The sequence below is a fragment of the Dromiciops gliroides genome, chromosome 2 (genome assembly GCF_019393635.1).
Source record: "Dromiciops gliroides isolate mDroGli1 chromosome 2, mDroGli1.pri, whole genome shotgun sequence".
NCBI classification, from domain to species: Eukaryota; Metazoa; Chordata; class Mammalia; order Microbiotheria; family Microbiotheriidae; genus Dromiciops; species Dromiciops gliroides.
In genome coordinates this window covers 440,921,940-440,944,929 of record NC_057862.1, presented here as the reverse complement: position 1 = coordinate 440,944,929, position 22,990 = coordinate 440,921,940, and the positions used below count along the sequence as shown (strand labels likewise).

The following is a 22,990-nucleotide window of genomic DNA, read 5'->3' as shown; positions in this document are numbered from 1 at the left end:
GTCAAGTGTCTGAGGCAGGATTTGAACTCCTCCTGAATCTAGGGCTGGTGCTTCATCCATTGCACCACCTAGCTGCCCCCTAATCAAAGTTTTTTAACTTGGGATCTGTACACATACCATAATTCTCTGTCTTTTCTTTTATTTAAAAACATTATTCTGATATGGGACCCAGAGGCATCTGAAAACTATCAAAGGGGTCCAGAACACACATGGGTGAAGATCTCTGGCCCATCCTATACTTAACCTTCAGTTAGCAACTATTTAAGGAACCTCTTCAGTGAATCTAATTGTAATCATCTCAATTTACCTGTTTTGTAAATTGGCATTTTCTTATAGGAGACATGTGAAATCAAATCCAGGGTATAACATAACTACTTTCCATAACATTTTTGTGAACATCATAGGTTTTTACTTGATATATACTAGGCCAGGTGAGACAAGGTTAGGGCCAATACTATGAAAGCCACTTGATTAAAATAATCTTCACCTAAGCACTGTCTCCCTTTAACCTGACATAGTATTTAATTTTAATTCCTATCATTTTATGGATATAGGAACCTCTGGGTGAATAATTTCTCTCCAAATTAGCACTATTTGCAATTTGTGGTCTTGTTTTTCTAGAACACAGAGAGGTTAAGCGACTTGCCTAGGGCTATACTGCTAGTTATGAATCCCAAGTGAGACTTTGAGACCTGAATACCACTACTCAACCCTATTTCTTGGACATAGAATACACCTAATCAACCAATCATTCACATGATGCATTTCTTAAGTGCTTCCTATGTGCCAGGCACTATATTAAGAAAGGCAAAAATGGTTGATGTGCTCAAGGAACTTACTTTCTAATGGGAAAACGGAAATAATTGTTGATGATAAGAACTCCATACCAGTTTGCACATCTAGCCACATAAAATGGCAATGCAGAACACTTGGACATCAGCTCTCTCTGGATTTCTATTAGCCTTGTCTCACCTCTCCCAGTCCTTTGTGCAAGGATATTGGGGGGAGGGAAGTGTCATAAGGGAGAAAGAGTGAAAGATGTATGAATAAACAATTGGTCTCATATACCAAAGGCTGGAAGGGACAATGCCTTCCCCTCCTCCAATCCAATTAAGCCCTCTCTGGGTTACTAAGGGAGGAAGGGTTTAGCAGTATTAATATTTGGAAAGAATAGGGTCAACAGAGAACTAGTTTGTGAATCAGAAGACCTGAGCCCAAGGACTAGTTTGTGTGACCTTGGGCAAGTCACTTTAACCCTTCTACTTCTGTTTTCCCATTTGCAAAGTAAGCAATTAGACTAGGTGATCTCTATGATTCCCAACAGCTCTAAATCCTATACCCACTCTCTTCACGTGGTCATTTCTACTTTTTTTTGTTTTTTGTTTTTTGGTCATTTCTACTAACTGCCCGAGGAACAATGCTATGGGAATAATATTACAGCCTTTTTTTTTTTAAATCAAGGCCTGATTCTCATCCAAGGTAATAGGATTGTTACACCCACACCACCCACCACCACTTCCGCAGGGTCTCATAAATGCTCGCAACTGGGTTTTCTTCTCTTAGTCTTGTTTAAACTGAGGTTTTAAAATGGGGATTTCCTGCTGGGAAAACTAAAGCCCAGGAAAAGCACGGTGCAATTGCGGCCTAGGGAAGAAGACATGACTGAACCAGACGAGCTCGTGGCCCAAAACACGGGCACGGGCACGGGCACGGGCACGGCCGGGCCAGAGGGCGACGGCGAGAGCGGCCAGGAGCAGCCTGGCTCAGCAGTCTCGGGGGGCGGGGAACAAGGAAGCGCGGCCCCTGGGGCGCGGGCGCGCGCGCGTGCACGACGCAGAGCGGCCGCCAGGGGGCGCCGGGGCCGCGCGCGTAGAGCTCCGCAGCTGCGCCGCTCTCTTAGTAGAGACAGAGCTATGGGGGAAGCCGAGGTTGCCACCGGCGGAAGCGGCGGCGGCGGCGGCCCTGGCTCGGGCGCGAGTGGCGGCGGTGGAGGTGGCGGAGGCAGTGGAAGCGGCGGCGGTGGGGGCAGCGGCCCCGGTTCTGGCCCGGGTCCTGGCGGTAGCGGTGAGAAGGGCCCTGTGGAGTCGGCGCCGGGCCCGCCCGAGGATGTCGTGGTGTGGAGCCCCGAGGTGGAAGTGTGCCTCTTCCATGCCATGCTGGGGCACAAGCCCGTCGGTGAGGGAAGGCGAGCGGGGAGGGGTGGAGCGCTCGGAACGGAGCGCAGCGTAGGCCCGGCCGGAGCCGCGGCCTCGAATATCAGCCGCAGCCGGGCTGCAGGCCGGTGCTGCGACCGAGGGGGGAGGGGCGGCCCTCTCTCTTCCTCCGCCCCTAGGAAGATGCTCCGGGAGCCCGGTCTCTGAGCTGGTCTTCTCCCTCCGCGTCCTGCCCCCAGGCCCCGGGGCTTCTCCTCCTCCCAACCCCCACCATCTCCAGCTTTCTCCACCCCACCCCTCTCGCGTCCTCGGCTTCAGAGCTTCTCCCTCCTCCTCAATCCCATCCCCGGCGCCCGAGCTTTTCCCCCCGCTTCCCATCCCCGTCCCCCCCCCCCCCGCCTTTCCCCCCCCTTCTATCCTCGCCTCCCCCTTCTTCCCGGCCCAGGAGTTCCTCCCTCTCCACTCCCGGAGCTTCTCTCTCTCCCTTCCCTCCTCTCCTTCCCCCTTTGCTTTCCCCGACCCTAGGAACAGGATTGTATATGATCCCTTTTTTAGGAGCTTTGGGGAGGGGGAGAAATGCAGAATGCCCCCTCACGGTGGAGCCCTATGCAAAAACCTGAGCCCAGGCCACACTCCGGGAGTGGGAATGGGGCGGGGGGAGGGGGGGGGAGGTGTCGTTTTAAATAATCGGGGCTCTTCGCCCGGATTCAAGATTTAAATTCAGCAAGGATTTATTTAGCACTTACTATGTACTGGCTGCTGTAGTTGGAAAGCAAGGAGTTTGGGGGAGAGAATACTCTTGTGCTTGAACATAATTATAGCCAAGGAAACAAAACTAACATTCTTGGAGCATAGCGAAAAGACTTTTTTTTTAAAATAGGTTTGGGCTTTGCCGTTTTCCTTGTTTTGTAAAATGAAGACACCTCGCGCCCCGCCCCCCCCCCAAAAAAAACCAAAAACAAAAGCACGAGTCATCAACAGGTGTAATTTCCTGAACAGTTTTCCCTCCTCTTACAGGTGTGAACCGGCACTTCCACATGATCTGCATCAGGGACAAGTTCAGTCAGAACATAGGGAGACAGATCTCCTCCAAAGTCATCTGGGACCATTTAAGTACTATGTACGATATGCAAGCATTGGTAAGGAGTGAGTTCCAGCACTATATGGGCTATAAGTAAAAGTGAGAGGATTTAATTCTGTTCTCCCAATGAGTTCCTACAAACTAAGAAACCTTGAAACAGGAGTGCTTGGCTATAAGAAAATAGGGTTTGTGGAAATTCTGCCTAAAAAATTTAGGGGGATAGTTGCTAAAACAGTAAAATAATATTGAAATTGAATCTCTTAAGCGTAACCCATTAATAGATTGTTAGAATTTGAAGGGTGCCTTAAAGATCATCATCTTGCATCCTCTTACAGATGAGAGAAATAAGACCCACAAAGGAAAAGGAATTTGCCAAAAGTTGTACAGCTAGTTAGTGGCAAGAACAAGACTTAAAACCCAGTGTTCCTATGCCCTCTTTCCACTGTACTAAGCTGATGGTCCATAATTTCTAAGAATCTGCACAAATTCAATTACTGGAAGGAAATCACAACTTTGCAGTTTTCAGAGAATTGTCTCAGTACTCCCCTTTCCTCTCTCAGATGAATATGGACTGCAATGGAACAGTCTATTGTAATGAGCCAAACAGGCTGGCCCAGTCCAGATGGAATCCCAAGATGTTCAGGTATGAGGCAGTGAAGAGAACATGGGTTGAATAAAAAGATCTTGGTTTAAGTGTAGACTCTGACATTTACTAAGCTTCATTTCCTTGTCTACAAAAGAGGTAATATTTGTACTCCTGCCTCAGAGGTTGTGTTAGGATAAAATGTGAATATATGCAAAATGCTTTGTGTCTCAGCTGAGCCCTTATTTAAGTTCCTGACCTCAAAAAGTGAGGAACAAGCTAATCTTTGAATTCCAAAAGTGTTTTTTGGGGACTGAAAATAATGTGTTGAAAAGCCATTGACTTGTTGAGTCATATTAAAAGGCTACCCCCTTGTCTCTCCTTTAGCTGGGATTCCTACAGTTGGTTGGTTCCCAGATCCTAGCATCCCATAAGCCAGTGACCTTTTGCTAACCTGCTTCAACATGCCATTTTGTAGCTAGATTCTTTATTTCTTGAACCTGTGGCAGTACTTAACTGGTGGTCTTTTATGCTGTACCCTTTTCTTGACCTGGTTCATACTATGTTTGTGGATTAAGTCAATGCTGTCTGGTCAGCTGAGTGAACTGATGATAGGTCAAAATCAGTAAAGGGAAAATCACATGGAATTTCCCCCATGAGCCAGATTGAATGTTTGAATATTATAAGCACAACAACTATTGAATCTATGATAAGCATTGGATATTATGAAGACATTTTGTTTACCTGATTTGCTGTGTAAATCACAGCAGTATTTGTGGTGTTCAGCTTTTCAGAAGTCAGGCCTAGCTATATGTATCCATCCATTTAAATGTATTCTCTGCAGTAGAACACAAGTTCCTTCAAGACAATGACTTTTTCATTTTAGTATTCCCCAGTCCCTAGCACAGAGTAAGGATATGATTAATACTTGTTGAATTCTTTGAATTAACCATTCAGGGTTTTGTTTTTTCTGTACTTTTATGAAAGGCAAATAAATAACTGGCTAGTTGTAGTAGAATGACTACCTTATTAGGAAGTCAGAACAACAAAAAAAATTACATCTCTAATAGTATGTTAATCATTCCTTAGAGTCAAATTATGAGGTAGATAAGTGCAAGTATTCTCCCCTTTTGAGAGAAAATAGTAAGGAAAATGAAACTCAGAGAAGCTGCTTTTGTCCTTGATCACACAGCTAGTAAATGTCAGGATTTGAATCCAAGTCCCTTGACTAGCTAACTTCAGTTTTCCTGGGTTCTAATCCCAGCTCCTCAATAGACCCTAGTTAACCAAAATGGGAGAGGAGTAGAAAGCAATATCAAAAATAATTTTCTCATAAATTCCTTTACCATATAAATTTCTTTGCAAATCCTGTTTCTTTAATGAACTCAGATTTTATTCTTTTGTTTCCTCCTTTTCTTTACTCATTCACTGTGTGCTATTCTGTCTAGGTTACCTGCTCATGCTTCTTTGCATGTATACATGTTCACATTTATTCGTTTTCTTTGTACCAGGTTATTTATGATCTCTTTGCCCATCCCCCCCCCCTTTTTTCAGGGCAATTGGGGTTAAATGACTTGCCCAGGGTCACACAGCTAGTAAGTGTTAAGTGTCTGAGACCAGATTTGAACCCAGGTCCTCCTGAATCCAGGGCCGGTGCTCTGTCTACTGGCCCATCCCCCTTTTAAGTAAGGTCTGTTGTATGTTTTTTTCCCTCCCAATTTTTATCAATCTATATTCTCTGCCAATAACTCCTCAAATGTTTTTGGTTATTGTACACTTGGAGAATAGGTGCCCCCAGGTCTTTGCATTAATTAACATTTTATCTCTTCTCTGAACTTTGTTGGCTTTGACCAGTTTCTCTTGGTATGGTAGAATTGGTAGGCAAGAAACTTTTATCCTGATGCAAACTCTTGCTGCAATTAAAACCACAGTTTTGCCTCTAACGTTACAGAAAGAAACTGGGTGGTGTCCTTATAACTTTTAATATATTTGAAGACAGCTTCATTTTGTTTCTTTAGGTTTTATTTTCAGTTTTATTTTTCTTTTCTGGATACCTTATGTTTTTTAAGTGATAAGTATTTTAAACTATGTGCAACTCATAGTCCAGATTACTTAAATGCTACTCGAATCAGCAGTGAATGGCTTTTGGTTGTATTTATACTGATTAGTGGTGGCATTTTCTTAAAGATTTTTAATTATATGCCCAAATTGACAGCTTTTTTCTTTGTTTCTTTAAAAAACAAAACTGTACTTTATTTGATGTTCAGCATGAGTCTGAGATTCTTCCATTCCCTAATTCAGAGAAGAACTTCATCCTACCTGAAGAAATTATTCAAGAGGTCAAAGAAGGTAAGAATGAATTCCAGGTTTGAAGTCTCTACCAAGATTAGATAAGAATATTATATATTGATAAGCCCTTGACCATGTATAACAGGCCAGCCTACGGCCATTGTTTGAAACAGATAAACTGAGGCACAACTCCCCATCTGGTGCAAAGAAGGAAGACCATTTTATTACAACCATGCAAGAAAGGGCACACACTCTAGAAGAGTGGCATGATTTGCCACAGCAAACTTCCCTTTTTATCTTAGATCTAATGCAAAAGTCGTCCTGTCCCTGTGTCGGTCCCCTCTCTCCCCCCCCAAAATCACCTATCAGGTTATTTCAGATTCACATTCAGACCCTGAGATTTTACAATTCTTTGTTATCTAACTTTAGAAAACCTCTGCTAACTCAGCAGGAAAAGGAAAGGTATGGTAGGGGAAGGGAAGAAGCCCCTTGCAACTATTTGTAGAACACATCTGATTCTCTCCATCCCTTAGCTTTTTATTTACTCATTTGTGTCTCTCCTCACCCTTCGTTCTCCTCCTATGCCAAGTAAATCTCATCCACCATTTCTTCCATCTCCTGATCTAGACTCTATTTAATCCCTCATTGAAGGATCATCATTTGATACCCTTCTTCACCTCCTTTTGCTAGAGTCATTACCTGCATTCCCTCAACCATTCTAATAATTAAATTAATAAAGCAGGAAATTAGGCACAGTATGACTAATAGAGCTGCCAGGGCACATAGGAGAAAGAACCCCAATTGCTTCCACCAGCTTCTGTTTAGCCATGAAAACCATCCACCCTCAAACCAAGAATTCCATTTCTGAGCAGGTACATGAGCCACCTTCCTAATTTCTGTGGCTATAGCTTTTTTAAATGCTTCATACAGCTGAATACCTAATCCTGCCCCATAGGTATCTTTCAGGAGGAAAAATTGGGGCCTAATTATCCCAATATAGCCTATACTTGTCCAGTTCTTGGGGAGACGTGTAAGCAGTTTTTGGCCACAAATCCAATAGTGTCCTTTCAAGACTGGTTTTGTTCCTTGGACAATTCTATCCTTATCATATTTTCAGTAACAACTCCAAGATATAGCACAAGGAACTAATGTCAGTAACTACTAAGATTATAACAACAAGCATGGCTAACAACATTAGCTAATATCAAGTCTCTTTGTAATTTCAGTGATGTATTCCCAATGTCCATTCGATTAGCAATTTCATCTTGCATCTCAGAGGTCCCAGGTAGTTATCTGGTCTCTGGGGCTCCTTTTCTTGGGGCAGTCTAGAAAATGTCTTGTCTCCAGATCACCTCTTCAATGGATTCACTTCTTTGGTTTCAGATTACTTGTAGAGACTCCTCAGATGTTCCTGTTAAAATCTCTTGCAAAACAGATCTTAATACAAATTGATACAGTCTCTCAAATCCTACTCCCCCAGTAACTATTCCATTTGTTAAAAACTATCTCAAACTTTATGGTTCTGTTCTTATTATCAAAATCAAGGTCTCACAGTTTACCCGAACCTTAACAAATTTATAACATGAGTGCCCTATGCTGTTTATAGCTTTATCTAATTCTGTATCTGATAAACATTATTAACCGACCAAAGGGTTATGATTACCTTGATACGTGCAAGTCATATGACTTTGAAATATAAATGTTTCAAAATACCAGAGAAGGCAGAACTCTTAAATCTTTATATTTATATATATATGTGTGTGTGTGTATATATATACATACATACATACACATTTAACCTTATTTCTCCAAAAATTTTCACTCAATTGTTTAAGATCTAATCCTGGGGCAGCAAGGTAGCACGGTGGATAGAGCACTGGCCCTAGAGTCAGGAGTACCTGAGTTCAAATCTGGCCTCAGACACTTAACACTTACTAGCTGTGTGACCCTGGGCAAGTCACTTGACCCCAATTGCCTCACTAAAAAAATTTTTAAAAAATAAAAAGATCTAATCCTCACATAAAACTTAGGTTACAGAATACCTTTGTAAGAAGATGACCACAAATGAATTTACATAAAAGTTACCAAGTTAACTACAATTGTAGTAAAAGACTTAGGATGACGCTTAAGTAATTAGTTTCAAAACAGTGCATGCCAAATAAGTTGTCCATAAAAACCATGTTTGCACTATAGACATGCTCTACAGACAGGTTTTATTTTCATATTACATAAAAAAGTTAGTTGTTTTTCCCATAGATGTAACAATTTTCTTTGTTACTCCCCCTTTGAAAACTAGTTGCATTAAAATTCTTTTCTTCAAAACAAGCTCATATTTCTGATTCAGTTTTAAAATGCATAACGAATAACAGGTGACAAAGCTAGATGCTTATACATTCTAGTTGTTTAGAATTCAAAAGAGACTAGAATTTCTAGTACAAATATCTTGAATCTTATACCTGCATCTCACCCAGATATTATAGTATTAACCTAGGGATAAAGAGCCAGTATTGTGTTTATGCTGATCAAGTGACATGATTATAAGGATTTACCATAAAAGAAGAGAGAGAAAGCTCTCAGGGAATAATACTTCCCCAAACTTCATATCCACTCCAGGTAGAAGTTCTGTAGACAGCCAGGTGTCTCGAGTCAGGCTCAAAGTCAGCTAGGTGGGACCCACGTGACATGTTGGGGAAATTAAACCAGGAAAAATCCACTTCAGCTCTTGCTAAAGTCATTCTCCCAGCCTTTCCCATAACAATCAGCCACCTGCTATTCATGCTGTGTAAAACTTCTCAGGGTTGCTGGCATCATGGCTGCTTACTGGCTCAGGAGTAATGTATTTATACAATGACAATGTCAATGTCATAAATACAATCAGTACTTCAAATGAATTCACTTCTCAGGGATCATATATCCTAGGTAGCAAGCATTAACTATACTTGTACCTATATTAATTTGATGCTTTTCATCCATAAGTTAACATTACACAAATGAATCTGCCTTGAGATGCTCAATAACAAACAATAGTTGAAACTAGTGTAAACAATCCCAAATTGCATACAGAGAATAGACAAGAAAATGTCTCACATAATTGCACATAGTAAAATAGGTTCAGCCATTAATCATGTAGGCAAAAAGGAGACTGGCTTCAGAATTCCTTAAACAAGGAGAAAATCTTTGAGATAACTCAACTAGTCTGAATGTGTTCCTGCACATATTCTAATTCCAAATTAAATAACAATCATATTCCCATTAAAGTGATATAAGTTACCACTGTATGTATACAATATATATGTGTATAAAATATCTTATGACAAATTTGGGTACTAATTTAACTATTGCTTAATACCAATAAATTCAGATCAAAACAGCAAGATCTTTCTCACACCATTGATCCTTATCACTTGCCTAAAGAATTGTTTGGTGCCCAATAAAAAGGCAACTAAATAGTAACATAGTTACTGTGATTTATTGTTGCTTCTAAAGACAGATCTTATGGTATCAGATCTTAAATTCATATTTTTTTTTCTGCTGTTGCTCAAGAATGAATTGATTTTTGTTTAAAACAAATAGGACCTCTCTAAGTAGTGCCACTCAAATCTTTCTAGGAAACCTTTATAATTCCGAATATAGCTCTAAGTAGTTATTGTTGTATCTTGTTTGTTATATGTTTATCTGTATTTCTCTCCCCGCTTAGATTGTAAAGCCCTCCACAATAGAAGTTCTCACAGTACCTACCTGTTTTAGTGATGTGTATACGCCAGAGTCTCAGTGAATTTTTTTTACTTAATCTTTTTACAGGAAAAGTAATGATTGAAGATGAGGTGAAGGAAGAAATAAAGGAAGAAGTGGATCCACACACTGGTACTGAAGATGGTAATTATGTATAAACTGTGCCATACCACATTCACCTGGCTTATCCAGGAGGCTGTATCATTTAAAATAGATTCAGCTTAGCAGTTTAGCATCGTTATTTGACCTAGTAGTCTTTTTTTCCACCATTAGTCTTAAATTGTCATCTGGAGAATAAGTTCCAACTGCTAATGAATCTATTTTTACTGTAAGGAGCTGTCTTTTTAAAATAATTCAAGGATCTGTGGTTTTTAGTGGTATGGATTCATTATGGTGCAGCTGATTTATTGATTAGTTCCTCCAAACTCAGGTAGGCTGGTCCTCAGATAAGTTCACAATTAGCTCAAGCTTTTCAAGGCTGGTTGCCTCTAGAACCTGCCGAAGCTTGCACTTTCCAGGAGCAGCCTTTATGAATCTAGTATCACTTTCATGTTCTGATGAGGCATCAAAAGAGGACTAGAAGGGAGCAGCTTCTTAATAGTGCTAACAATTTTCTCTTAGCTGTGCAGTAGTATTGTACTGACCAAGTTCTTCAGTAAAAGTAGTGATGTTGGGCAGCTAGGTGTCACAGTGGATAAAACAATGGCTCTGGATTTAGGAGGACCTGAGTTCAAATTTGGCCTCAGATATTTGACACTTACTAGCTATGTGACTCTGGGCAAGTCACTTAACCCTCATTGCCCTGCAAAAAAAAAAAAAAAAAAAGGTAGTGATGTTGAAAAATTAGGGGGAAGGGAGGGGACATATAAAAGTAAATATAATGGGGCAACTAGGTGGCGCAGTGGATAGAGCACCAGCCCGGGAGTCAGGAGTACCTGAATTCAAATCCGGCCTCAGACACTTAACACTAACTAGCTGTGTGACCCTGGGCAAGTCACTTGGCCCCAATTGCCTCACTTAAAAAAAAAAAGAAAGAAAATATAACGAATTACTTCCAAATACAACTAACCGTGGATCATTAATTTAAAATCTACCAATCAAATCCTATGACAACAAATATTTAAAATGAAATGTTCTATAAGAAAAATATAGGTGCCAAGTAATGGCTTACTTAATGTGGCAATTTTCAGTACAGCAAAATCCCAGGAAACAAAATCTGGACATTCAGTTGATAACTTAACGATGACTTTCATACCAAAAAGTTGGGGGGAAAACCCTTAGATTTTTTTCAGACCCAAAGTGACAGGTATATATTCTTCAGTAGAATGTATGACTATAGTATGGTTTAGCAGGGGAGGGAAATGGGGGAAGAGATCAAGGAAGATTTCCTGAATATTATGTGTATTGCTATGTTAATTGTAATAAGGGTCACTTGAAATATGGAAGAAATTTTTAAAAATACTAAATATTTTCAAAAAAAATTTCAATTTCATGGTTAATGAAATAGAAAAATAATTCTGTTTCTCAGTTTTTACATCTTCAGGAAATTTGGGGAAAGGAGCTGAAAAGTCCAGTGGCAAAGAGAAAGAAAAGGGCTCGTCAGACTCTGGGTCAAAAGAAGGTGCAGACAAGAGGAAACGCAACCGAGTCACAGAAAAGGTCTTAAATGCAAACAGCAATCCCTCAAGTCCAAGTGCAGCCAAACGTCGGAGAACATAGACTGGGCCTGTGTTACTTATAGCTTAGAGAAGAATAAGAAGGAAACAAAAAAATTGATGATGTTTACTTTAGTGGAAGGAATTTTTGACAAGTTTTTATTAAATGACACAAATTGTTCAGGTGGTACATATTGTCATTTTTGCTAATCATTGGGAAGGGAATGTGAAAAGATTAGCATGAGGGAAAAGGCTGAGAAGTGTATCCTATACTTGCTAGGAATATGGTTTGAACACAGAAAAGAATCTAGCTTACCTTGGTGGCAGTAGGACATTTATTGAGCATTCTAGCTGAGTGCTCAGATTTCCCAAGGTAAAATGGTAGCTTTGCCAAGTGTGTACTTAAGGAATTTTGTGATGATATACATATAGAAAGATTATTTATGTATTCTTTGTGTTTTTGAAGTCAAAACTCATTTCTTAGAGATGTGCTGATCCTTTAGGTTCTTACCAGTTATCCTTGATTTGGTATCTGAAACCAGTTGTAGGATCAAATATATTTTTCTTTTTACCATAATAAGGCAAAATGCCAGAGTGAACTAAGGAGACAATTCAAAGGGGGACCTCTTTCAAATGGACAGATTACCATATACTAAGAAAAGCATTATTCTCAAATACATAGCTTGGAGCTAGGAGCAGTAAACCTAAAAGACCACACTGGCTGCTGTCAGAACAAAAGTTTTAATTTTTTGCCCACTTGAAGTAAACATAAGATCTCTTCTTGGAGACTTCAGGCAAACCTGTCCATGTGAAGTGCAGTGTGGGACTGTAGACATTTTCTTTCTGAGTGCTTCTTGAGTTAGGGGTCTTGACTGAATTGCTTTTTAGTGCCACAAAATATGATAGAACTTCTTGCCACCAGAGAGACCAAGAATTGGATGTTTTGACTCATTCGTGTGTACTGTATATAATTGGTTTGGTATTTCATTATTTAATTTTTAAGAAAAATATTTTACTAGTGTTTTATATGGAAATAATATTGCAGAAGCTTAATCTTGTGTTGTATTTTTTCTGAGAAATTTGTTTTAAGGTCATGACTATTTTGAGATACTTGTTGCTCGGTTTTATATGCTGGAATATTGAACATTTGTAGCAGTTCTTATTTATTATGCAGACGGTTGCAGACAGACCAAATAAATGACAGTTTTGTGGGAGGGAATCTTAGTCTGTTGAACTGGCGTTGGATATGGCACAAAATGCTTATTTGAAATATACCCTCGTTTGACTGCTGAATAAAAGGTACTAAAAATCCCTTAAATTGTCTTGTAGTATTAATACCAAAATGGGTTAAATGTTTAAAAGTTTTTGAATTCTTCAGTGCCTCTTCCAATGACCTGTGCTCCTCCTTCAAACCTCAGAAGATAAATGATTTTTACAAATTACTCTGGTTAAAATAATTTTTCACTTGATGACCAAAACTCTTTGGTGAGGAGTCTTTCCAGATTTAGCTAGGTGAATCTCAAGCTTAGTAGCAACTGCCAGAGCTTGCTGAATCTAGACATAACTAAAAAAGAACTTGGGAGTCATTTCCATGCACAGAGCCTTTGGAAAAAATTTTGCTAAATAACCCAAATTGTTCATGTTTTGTATATTGATGTATTTGTCACTGATCAAAAACGTAGAAAAGTTAACTTGAGGAGAAAAGGCTGAGCATTCTACTTCTGGCTTCCATGAGAGAAGATGAATTGAATAAGGAGAGATTGTATGGGTGATGTAGGAGTTGGGAGAGGGAGGTAGTGTTGAAAACAAAGCCAGAGATTGAATTTGGAGAAGAGAAATTAGGAAAATTTGAAGAACAAACTAGTTCCAGATATTGGTCTATGAGAGAGAGTTGAAGGGGCACAGGTATTAAGAACCTAGAGGGAAAAGGCTAAGGAGGTAAGAGTTATAGCAAGATGAGGAAAGAAAAAATAAGTAAGACAGTTGGAGGGCAAAGGAAATTGAAAGACTATATTGGTTATTGGCATGAGTTGGTCAGATCGATTGAATCTGTCACCTGGAAAGAAAAATGCTTCAGACCACTGTTAAAACAACTTAGAGGTTCCACGTCCCCCATCATATTGGCATAGATGACAAAAAAGAAAAATCATTGTTGATGTGGGAGGGCAAGCACACATTCAGTTTTAGAGCTATGAAATTGGCCATTCTGGAGAGCAGTTTGAAACTCTGCTCCCCAAATCACTCAACCATGCATGCCTTTTGACCCAGTGATAACAGTTCTAAAATGTCCCTCAAGGATCAAAAGCAAAGGGAGAGGACCCAGGTGTAGAAAAAATATTTGTAGCAGCACTCTTGCTTCAGCAAAGAACTAGAAAAGAAGGGTTTTTAATCAATCGAGAAATGGCTTTATGAATGAAATGAAATATTAAACCATAAATGATGAAAGCAATTATTTGGAGAATCATGGAAAAACAAACAGATGATGCCAAGAAATAAGCAGAACAAGAGACTAAAAAAATTTAACTTCGATACTGATTAAGCGACAGCGGTGGCTACAGAGGATTCATAAAACATGCTACCCACCTCCTGACAGAGATGGAGATGAAATTTGAACCTAATAGAGTATTACATGGAGAGATATATTTAGAGTTTAAAAAAATAAATCTGAAGACCTTCCAGAAGTAGAGGGGGCTGGATACTCTCAAAAGGAGATGACAACTTTCCTTCTAAAGAATGATACTGTAGAGCCACAGAAGCTATTAGCAGCAAGATCATTTGATAAGGATCAAAGGAAGCTGAAAAGCAGTGGTAGTCGCCTGTTTGTAGCCCTAAGGGCAATCCAGAGTTTTGTTATCTTCCTTGGGAGGAAGTATCTTTTTAAAAAATAATAGAGAACTCACCAAGACTTAGCCAAATAGATGGCTGCTACCTACTTAGAATACTAAATTAAGCCACAAATGATAAAGCCAGAAGGAATCTAAGAAGTATTACCACAGATTGGAAGTCTTGGACAAGAAACAACACCGAGGTGTTGGAACAGGTTGTGTGTTTTCCTCACTTTTTCATTGAAGGCAGTGGGGAGAAAAACTGATTTGGGAAATAAACAGCTAGCTAAGAAAGTGGTTCCTGAAGATAGATTTGGGCTTCAGGACCCCAGCTTAAAATAGCATGTGAGACAGGTTCCTGATCTGGGGTGAAGTAGCATCTAATAAAACCTGATAATGATGTATATGACAAGTGTCTTACAAAAATCATATTGAAAGGGATTAAAATAAAAACAAAATTGCATATTTGTATCCAAGTTAGATACCAAAAAAGGTAGCTATAATGAATTAATATTCAAACACCCATTAATTCACTGAAAGAAAAATTCAAGAAAGGAACTAGTACTAAAAAAATCATAAAAACTCTGGCCTCAAATGTCTTTACATAGATAAAGTTTAAGAAACAAGAAGAAAAAGATGCCCCAATATGAGGGGGGGTGGGTGGAATTTGACCTCAAGATATATGTCATATTTGGGATTGTATATGGCTTTGGATCAATGTACAGTCAGTTCTACTATAATACTTGTTTTAATAGTGTGAGTTTGTTCTAAACTAATCAATATATTGGAGAACAATTTAAGCATAAACCAAATTTTGTGTTTGCTTATGTTCCATCCTTGAGAAACAGCAAGAGAAGATAGAAAATTTCCTGATGCACACCACAAATTTCAGGTCTTTTCCCAGGTAACATGTAATGTTTGTTGTCTCTCTGCTGTTGCATTAGGAGCTGTGGACTGAGGAAGGCTAGTCCATCCTGCTCTTCCCAACCCTCCAATCCACCCTCTACCATCAGACTGAGCCCCCATTCCCATCTCCCTCCAGCACTGGAGAGTAGACCCACCTTCTTGCCCTCAGCAACTCAACTTCACTACCTTGGGGGCTCTGGAAATGATAGGGGGTAGTGAAGTGCAGACTGAGCACTCAACCAACTATTATAGTATTTTTGTATTTCTTAACCATTTGATATGTATGAAATTATACTACTGTTTTCATTAGGTTCCTATGTTTTTGTGTGTATGTCACTGATAAAGTTTTTGAGCATTGTGCCTCCACCCCATTTTCCCCATAAACTCTTTTTTTCTGTGAGATTTTGCATGGCTTGGTGATTTTTAGGAATAAATATATCACATTACAGCAGAACTGACTGTACTTAATTCAAAAGAAATAAGATGGGAAACTATGTGGGGTGCAGTAAATAGCATTATGTATTATATGTTAAGAAAGAATATTTTTGTGAATAACTAGAGTGAAACTTAGTGGAAAACATTTGCGTGATGGTCAGTGGAGGGACAAAGAAAAGAGTTTTTGTTCTGGAGTATATTACAGAACACCTTTCTCAGATGTGTCTTTCCCCACTATCTCCCTCAGCACCTTTCTCAAAGAAGTGGTCTTTCTCCTTAGCAAGGGTAATCCTTATATACATATATATATATACATATATATATAGTTGTCGTTGTTTTGGTTTGGGTTTTTTTTTTTCCTTTGGTGAGGCAATTGGGGTTAAGTGACTTGCCCAGGGTCACACAGCTAGTAAATGTTAAGTGTCTGAGGTCAGATTTGAACTCAGGTCTTCCTGACTCCAGGGCTGGTGCTCTATCCACTGCGCCACCTAGCTGCCCATATATATATATATATATATATATATATATATATATATATATATATATATATATATATATATCTTTGATCCCATTCCAGTTTCACCCACACATTGCCCTTACTATCATACGTACTCCTTCTGTAATTTACTTAAATTTTTCGTGCTACTGGCTTCTTCCCTGATGCCCCCAAACACATCTACATCTTTCTCCTTAAAAAATCATCATTTGGTCTTACAACCATAATCATCATTTTATACCTTTGCTCCCCTTCTCAGCGAAACTTCTTTAAGAAACCATGTACAGTAAGTGCCTCTATTTCCTCTTCTCTCATTCCCTACACCTTCTGCAGTCTGGCTTGCAGCTTTGTCATTTGACTGAAACTACTTTCTCCAAAGTTAGCAATGATCTCTTAATTGCCAAATCTATTGGCTTTTTTCTCAAATCTCAGTCTTCTTTACCATCTCTACAACCTTTGATTACCCTATTCTCCTAGATCCTAACCTCTCTAGATTTTTACACTCCTCTCTGACTTCTTAGTCTTTTTTGAAAGGATCTTCATCCAGGTCACACCTACTAATTTTAGTTATCCCCCCCAAAGTTCTGCCAAGACTTATTAGGCTTCTATACAATTTCATTTGGTGATCTTATGACTTCACATGACTTAAATTATCATCTATATGCTGATGATTCCCATATATATGTAGCTATCCCTAATCTTTCTCCTGAGTTCCTGTCTCATCATCAACTGCCTTTTGGACATCTTGAATTGAATGTTGCATAAGCATTTCAAACTCAACATGTCCAAAATGGAACTCATCTTTCCCCCCATATTCTCCCCCTTCCTAACTTACTTATTACTATCAAGGGTACCACTATCTTCCTGATCACCCAGGATCACAAACCTCAGGGTCAACCTTGACTTCTCACTTGCACTTATCTAGTTATCCAATCTTGTGTTTTCAAATTATTTATTTATTTTTGTTATTTTAGGTTCTGAACTGTCTCTTCTTTCCTCCCTCCCCAATCCACACTAGAGAAAACCACCAATTGATGCAACTTTATAAATATATGTAAAACCATACTCTGCATACTTCTATTTATCAGTTCTTTTTCTGGAGGTAAATAGCATCTTCCTTCATAGGTCCTTTATAGTTGATTTGAGTATTTATAGTACTCAGAATAACTTGGATGTTCACAATTATTCTTCAAACAATATTGATGTTACTGTATAAAACAATTCTCTAGGTTCTGCTTACTTCACTTTTCATTATTTCACTCGTCTTTCTATGTTTTTCTAAAATCAACCAGCCCATCATTTCTTACATCACAGTAGTATTTCATCACAATCATGTAACACAACTTATTTAGCCATTCCCTGATTGATGGGCATCCCCTCAATTTCCAGTTCTTTGCTACCACAAAGAGCTACTATAAATATCCAATCTCTTTAAGTCTTGTCATTTCTACCTTCACAACATCTCTTGTATGTGTACCCTCCTTTCTCTTCACACAGTGGCACTCATCGCCCTTATGTCTTGAGTACTGCAATAGCTTTCTGGTTGTCTTCCCATCTTGTATCCTCCCATTCCAATCCATCTTTCACTGAGCTGCCAAAGTGATTTTGCTAATTCGGGTATGACCATGTTATGCCCACCACCACTACCACTACACACATCCTCTATAAAAATTCATTGGCTCTCTGTTGCCTTCAAGATCAAATATAAAAGACTATCATTTATAAAACCCTTCACAAGCTGGTTCCCTTCTATCTTTCTAGTCTTAACCTTCCCCCACCCACCCCTTGCATATTTTACAATCCAGCTACATTGGCCAACTTGCTGTTTCTGCCACACAACAGCCCATCTTCCTTTCTACTGCCTGTTCCCCCCATGCTTAGAATACTCTCTACCTTATAGCTTCTCTGGCTTCCTTCAAGACTCAGCTCAAATCTTTATTTTTGCAGTTGCCACTCCCCTTAACCCCGGCTGCTAGGACCTTCCATCAGATTACCTTCCATTTATAATATATACATATACACCTATATCTTTATCTCTATCTACCTATCTATAACTATCTGTCTATTGAATGTCCATAGTTATTTGTATGATCTCTTCTATATGAGCTCCTTAAGGGCAAGGACCATGTTTTTAACCTTTCTTTGTATTCCCAACACTTAGCACAGTGCCTGGCACACAATAAGCATTTAATAAATACTTGTTTAATGACTGGATAGAAAGAGGAAAGATAAGGATTTGGGGAAACATTACAAGCTTGGCACAGAAGCATAATGTACCAATGGAGGACTTCAGTTATATGGACATCTAGTAAATCTCTTCAGCCAAAAGCAGAACAGCTAATAACTTCTTGATTTTCCTGAATGATGTATTTAATGTTTTAAAAGGTTCAGGAAATGAGGAAATTCAATCCCAGATCTGAATCATAACAGAGGAATTGATTTAAAGAGAGTCCTATAAGAATGAAATACTAGAGAAACAAAGGGAAATTATTTCAATGTGTAGGAAAAATGAGAATTGTCCAAAGAGATAGCTATGTATAGACAAGGAACTCACCAATCAACTTCGTATTCTAAAAGTAAATGTATAAAAGATGAAAGCAAGTATATTTAATAATGAAGAATGAATATAAAGAAGGGTTTGAGTTTATATTTTATGAGGAACAGTTGAAGAAACTGAGAATGTTTAGCTTTTAGAAGATGTGGTGGGGAGGGGGTTATGAGAGTGCAAAGAGGGATGGACATGATAGTTGTCCTCAAGTATTTGATGGACTATCTTGGGAAGATGAATCAGGCTCATTCTGTTTGGTCCTAGAGGACAAAACTAGGAGCAATAGGTGAAACTATGTCAAGTAACCTATATCAGATTGCTTGCTGTCTTGAGGAGGGGAGAAGGAGGGGAGGAAGGGAGAAAAATTTGAAACTAGAAATCTTATAAAAACAAATGTTGAAAACTATCTCTATGTGTAACTAGAAAATAATAACATACTTTTATGATAAAAAGGAAAACTAGGGGGCAGCTACATGACACAGTGGATAGAGTACCGGCCCAGGAGTCAGGAGTACCTGAGTTCGAATCCAGCCTCAGACACTTAACACTTACTAGCTGTGTGACCCTGGGCAAGTCACTTAACCCTAATTGCCTCACTAAAAATATATATATATATATATATATATATATTTTAATTAAAAAAAAACTATATCAAGGTAAATCTTGGTTTCATGTGAGAAGTGACAGCTGGGTTGTTGGGCCTTGAAAGAAAACAAGGATTCTAAGGGGTAGAGAAGAGGTTGCATTCCAGGCATGGAAAACAGCTTGTGTGAGGCAGGAAATGGAGTAGCAAGTTCAGAGAATGGCTAGTAACCCAGACTGATTATAACATATAGTTCATGAAGAATAATATGAAATAATTAACAGGCATTTATTAAGTACCTACTATATCAGGCACTGTGCTAGACACTAGGGATACAAAGACAAAAGTTCCTTTCTTCAAGGAACTTACATACTTTCTGAGACATAACATATAGAGGTATGTAAAAATACAAAATAAATGCAACATAGCTTAAGTAGGGGAAGGCACTAGAATTTTGGGGAGATCATAAAAGGCTTCATGTAGAAGGTGGCACTTGAACTGAGATTCTAAGAGGAAAGGTGAGGAGAACAAGAATTCCAGGCATATAGTCTAAGTCACAGAAAAAGGAAAGAAGATCTTGTGTAAAGAACAGCAAGTAGCTAGTATGGCTTAACCACAGAATTCTTGGGAGGGGGAAGAGGGCGGTAATGTGAAAGGTAGGTAGGTTGGAACAGGAAGACTTTTATGAACTAATGAGTAGAGTGAAGAAAGTAGAACCAGAAGAACAGTACATAGAATGGTTGCAATATTGTAAATGAAAAGAACCCTAAAAGATAGCTGAACTTATTTTAAACGGAAGCAATGTGTTGTAGTGGAAGGAATTCTGGAATAAGAAAATCTGGGTTCAATTCCCATCCTTGCTACTTAGTTCCTCTGTGAACCTTGGCAGGACACTTAATCTCCATGATCCAGTTTCCTTAAATGTAAAAATTAGGAATTTGGATTAGATGACTTATTCATTTCCTTCCAGCTCTATGAGTCTATGAAATGCGATGAGCAATGTTGGTTCCAGAGGACAAATAATGAAGGCATGTCCCTCCTCTCAGTAAAGAAGTAGTAGATCATGGGTATGGAATGTTACATATACTGTCAGATGTAGTTACTTTGTCAACTTTGCTTAAATGTTTTTCCTTGTTACAAGGTGGCTTTGTGGTGCTAAGGGTGGGGTTAGCTGGGAAATAACTTCAGTATAAAAAACAAAAAGCATCGATGAAATTTTTTTCTAAAGGAAGTGGATTAGGTGGGAACCAGAAGGCCTAACAGGCTAAAGGGTGCATAGTTTTTCATACAGGCCACTTGGTCTCCAAAGTGATACAAAATGATTGGGGGGAGGGAAGGAGTAGGTGTGAGGGGGGAAAAAAGTTCTACTTTTTTATATTAAAAGTTATGGGGCAGCTAGGTGGCACAGTGGATAGAGCACCGGTCTTGAAGTCAGGAGTACCTGAGTTCAAATCCGACCTCAGACACTTAACCCGTACTAGCTGTGTGACCCTGGGCAAGTCACTTAACCCCAATTGCCTCACTTTAAAAAAAAAAAGTTGAAAAAATAGGCCTTACTATTACTTAACTGCAAGTATTGACACTGGCACCCTCACTTAGTCCATATGTTTCACGGTCCATCTAGCACTCCTGGCAGCAATAAAACCTGGGAGAAGTGGGGTGTCTTTATATTTCTTCAGTAACTCCAATTGGGGCTAAGCATACTCAGAAGCTGAGGGAGGTTTGGGTATGAGTAGGTAGTGTACTGCATTACCTAGACACCTCACCCACTTGGGCAGCAAAGCACTCCAAATGGTTCTGGTAAGTTAGCCTAGTTACTAGTACTTAATAAGGAAGCTAGAAACCTGAATCTATGTGCTCCCCACTCCCAGCACCTAACTTGGTCACCATACTCAGCATCTTCCTCTCTCACTTTGCATTCCTATCACCAATTCCCTAGTAGAGCATCTGGAATGGGAACTGGGGTCTGTTGTGGTAGGCCACCAGGCCTGGGCTACATAGGACTAGAAGGGTCCGACCAGGCTCAGCAGGCAGCATCATCCGGGTAAGAAAAGCATAGGAAACCCTTTGACAAGGAAGCATAGCAGCAGCAAAGTGCGAAAACCTTAGTACTCATATCTCATCAGTACTCTCTGCCCCTCTGATTGGACCCTCTGACTGGAGAGTGGAGCTGTGAGCTCCAGAAGTTCCCTTTAAGAAGGGTTCCCAGCATAATTCCCAGCCACACTGCTTTTGGTCTGCTTTGGACTTCTCCATCATGCCCTTGAACAGGGTACCTTCTCTCTTTCCTCCTTTTCAGCTTCCTCTTGTGTAGTCTTCATTAGCTCCTTAAGGGCAGTGGCTGTATTTGTGTTAGTATTACCAGAGATTAGTACAGTGCCTGACACATAGTAAGCATTTTAATGTTTATTGACTTACTGACTTCAAAGACCTAATTATCATGCCAAAGGTTACAGAGAAGTATGTGGGGCAAACAGTCAGCAACATCTAATGAGGAACTCCAAGGAGGAAAATGAGTAAAGAGCATCAGTGAAATGTATGACAAGGAGAGAAGATGGGCTGGTCATGTGGCAAGGTCAAGGGTTGGCAGGTGGACAACCAGAGTACTCCATTGGTACCCTCCTGACACTGGGAGAAAAGAGAGTTGCATGGGATAGGTAAGCATGAATGGATTACAATTTGTGTCATTGGTAAGAGATCCTCATTGAAGAGATGACAGATCCAGTGGAATATTTGAAATGATGAAGCCACCTCTACCCTATGATGGTTGTGGCCTCCTCAACCCAACATGATTTTTGTTTAATAACTTGTCAGTTTGTCAATGAACATTTTAAAGTACCTACTATATGCCAAGTACTGCCCTAAGCACTGGGGATACAAAAAGAGGCAAAACAGTCCCTGTCCTCAAGGAGCTTACCCTTTAATGGGGGATACCTCAAGCAAACAAATATGTACAAATAAACTACATACAAGATATGTAGGCTATAGACTTAAGGATTGAGAAAAGCTTCCTGTAAAAGATGGGATTTTAGATGGAAATTAAAGGAAGCCAGAGAGTGAGTTATATAAATTATTGTGGGGGCTAGATTGTTTTTTGGCTAAATTACTGAGGGTCAGACCAACTTTTTCTAAAATATTGATACTCATAAATGGCTATTGCACCCATTTAGGTAGTAAGCATTTATTATTAAAGTATATTTAATGTTAGAGTATTGATCTAGTGACATTTAACACAAGCAGAAAACCCCCCAGTGCCATTTTGTTTGTACATTACCTACTCTGCCCTAAGAGGAGAGCACTCACCGACCAGAGAGTCTTTCTCTCCTAGAGTCCAGAATGGTGTTCACCTCATGGTCTCAATCTTTTTCCTCTTCTGATAGAGGTGGCTCTTACACACTGATCAAAGCTAATTGGCTAGCATCATTCAATTCCATTGATTGAGTAACTTGAGGGTGACCCATATTAAAATGAGCTCTAGTGTAATGACATCAAGGTCTAGTGGGAGACAGACCCCCTGAGGACAAAGGCTCATTGAGATAGGTGTGGTTTCTATCTTCATTCTTTGTAAACCCTGCCCAGGATTAGACCCTGAAAGAGATCAGAGGGGGCAACTAGATGTGAAGTAGATAAAGCACCTGCCCTTGATTCAGGAGGACCGGAGTTCAAATTTGATCTCAGACACTTGACACTTACTAAGTGTCTGA

General features: G+C 39.5%; 1 protein-coding gene across 2 annotated transcripts; it reads left to right on the top strand.

Annotated features, from left to right (window-relative positions):
- Positions 1-1,790: 1,790 nt before the first annotated feature.
- On the top strand, positions 1,791-12,811 carry LOC122739695 (MRG domain binding protein). 2 transcript variants are annotated; one of them, XM_043981344.1, is made up of 5 exons: positions 1,791-2,175; positions 3,171-3,292; positions 6,085-6,166; positions 9,908-9,970; positions 11,367-12,811. In XM_043981344.1, exons 1-5 carry the CDS (start codon positions 1,914-1,916, stop codon positions 11,555-11,557), a joined length of 720 nt encoding a protein of 239 aa, XP_043837279.1. In that variant the 5' UTR covers positions 1,791-1,913; the 3' UTR covers positions 11,558-12,811. The 2 variants fall into 2 exon arrangements, with proteins under 2 accessions (XP_043837279.1, XP_043837278.1); XM_043981343.1 differs by having other exon boundaries at positions 1,873-2,175; positions 9,908-9,982.
- The last annotated feature ends 10,179 nt before the right edge of the window (positions 12,812-22,990 follow it).